The 2,115-nt window shown below is 32.8% G+C and overlaps 1 protein-coding gene across 1 annotated transcript in view; it reads left to right on the top strand.

The window, feature by feature from the left end:
* The first annotated feature begins 1,927 nt into the window (after positions 1-1,927).
* The window catches only part of LOC115272561 (olfactory receptor 52B2-like), an 8,850-nt gene continuing 8,662 nt past the window's right edge, over positions 1,928-2,115 (top strand). The window contains exon 1 of the mRNA XM_029915601.1: positions 1,928-2,075. Coding sequence (XP_029771461.1) covers positions 1,928-2,075 — 148 coding nt within the window. The remainder of the gene's footprint in view (positions 2,076-2,115) is intronic.

The raw sequence follows: 2,115 nt of genomic DNA, 5'->3' as shown, positions 1-2,115 counted from the left end.
TCAGATTTTGCCCTCTTTTAAATAGTATGCTCTTATTTTTTTACTGTCCTTGCAGACCCCACTTCAAAAACATTATTATCTCCTTGTTCCTATTTTTTTAGAGATTATTGTTGGTATTATTTTAAAATTCTCAATTTAATAACTTCTTTATTTATTTCTCTTTTTTATCATTTACATAATAAAACCAATGAAGTCTATGGATTTACTACAAACTTAGAATTGGTATCATGCCATGCAGATGACAATGTTTTCATATTTTACAATTTCATAGGAATGTATTGTTTTGAACTTGATCTACCCTTTCATCAAAGAGCTGTTCTGAAAAGCAAATTTAATTGCACAATGATGGGTGTGCTTTACTTACCCTGTACATACTTCCATCTAATTTCTAAAGAATTGTATTTGCTGAAGTAAAACTACTATTCAAAATAAATATTGAACTGTGCATAATCGGCCAATTTCCAATTTCATTGCCAAGTAACTGGAGATTTCCTTTTTTTTTTTTTTTCTGTTCTCTTATTCATTATCAGAGAGAAAGATCAGCCTATTCCTAGTAGTTGCTAACTCTAAAACTGAGTCATATGTTTATTATCTCTCTCAGGCCATCTCCAGGCATCAGGGGTATTCATTCTACTACTTCGCTAAGCTATGCTCAAAGCAAGTGTTGAGGACTAGAGAGAGCTCTGGGAAGCCATGAAACTTCTCTGTATTTCCTAACAAAGATGAACTTTTCTGTCCGATCACCCTTTTGGTCATATTAGACCTGGCATAGAGCATTTGAATGTCACTCTTCTAGCTCTCATTCCTTGGAAAAAGAATCTAGAATATATAAAATTCATATTATGTATTAAAATATGCTAATTATATGTAGCCTAGAGGACAATCAAGTGAAAGTTTAGAAACAATCTCCTGTCCTCTTCATTTTACAGTTTCATTGCCATTTAAATAAATTTTAGAAGCATTTCTGGACAGGTGAATGCCAAATTGGGATGAGACTATTAAAATGAGCACTCTTCAGTATTAGCAATTTCCCTTGAGGGCCCTCCCCATATTTGGAAAACAATAATGTTATTCAAAATACCCTATGGCTCAAGAAATTAAAAAAGAAACCTTAGAAAGTAGTTTGAAGTGAAAGAAAATGGAAATAAAACATGTTAGAATTAGTGAGAATCCAATAATGCATTATTTTTTTTCAAAAGGAAAAATAATCTTGTTATACAACTTTTTTCTAAACAAAGATTGTTTCTAAAGAAGGATATTTTGGTCCAATCTCCCTGGATGTACAACTCCTAATATCTACTAATATATTGGTTTGTAATGTTTCAGAATTTTCACGAAGCAAAGGTGTATGCAAAGGACATGTGTTAGGCAACCACATTATGCAGAGTACATAGAAAATTTCTTTTTATCAATTAGAAGTGTATCATGATGACTTCACCCGTGTGTATGATAAACGAGGGAGGCTGTCATAGACAAAAGCTTATGACTCTAACAACTACTCCAGCTTCACCCACATACAAACAACAGAAGATTTTTTTATATTCTCAGTGAAGGCACTTTGTGAACTATTTTATATTGTGAACTTCATTGTAGTTAAAATTTTCTCTTAATTTTAAAGGTCTAATATGCTTCAGAACCAAAATTAAGCATCATTACTGTGATTCCTATGACTCATACAAATAGAATATATCTCTTTGTTTATTCATATAACTTTCACTGCATTAATTACTTGGGAATTTAATCTTTGGTTTGCATCAGTTTCTCCACTATTAGAATGTTAATATCGAAAGTTAGGGATCAGTCCTATTTATCACTGTATCCTTGGGATATAAAACATTGCCAACTATTTTATATAAATGAATAATAAAGGTAGCAGAGAATGAATGAACAAATGGACATGGAAGACTCAACACCATCCCACAACTGAATGCAGCCAGATGTTTTCATCATGTCGTTGTCAAATAATACCAATTTTCATCCCAGCACTTTTCTTCTCCTTGGCATTCCAGGAATGGAGGCCATCCACATTTGGCTCTCAGTGCCCTTCTGCCTCGTCTACCTGAGTGCTCTCCTGGGTAATTTTTCTATTCTCTTTATTATCAGAACAGATTCCAA

Source organism: Suricata suricatta, chromosome 11, assembly GCF_006229205.1.
Source record: "Suricata suricatta isolate VVHF042 chromosome 11, meerkat_22Aug2017_6uvM2_HiC, whole genome shotgun sequence".
Taxonomy (NCBI): Eukaryota; Metazoa; Chordata; class Mammalia; order Carnivora; family Herpestidae; genus Suricata; species Suricata suricatta.
Note: the sequence above shows the minus strand (reverse complement) of the source record. Positions and strands in the feature narration are given on the sequence as shown.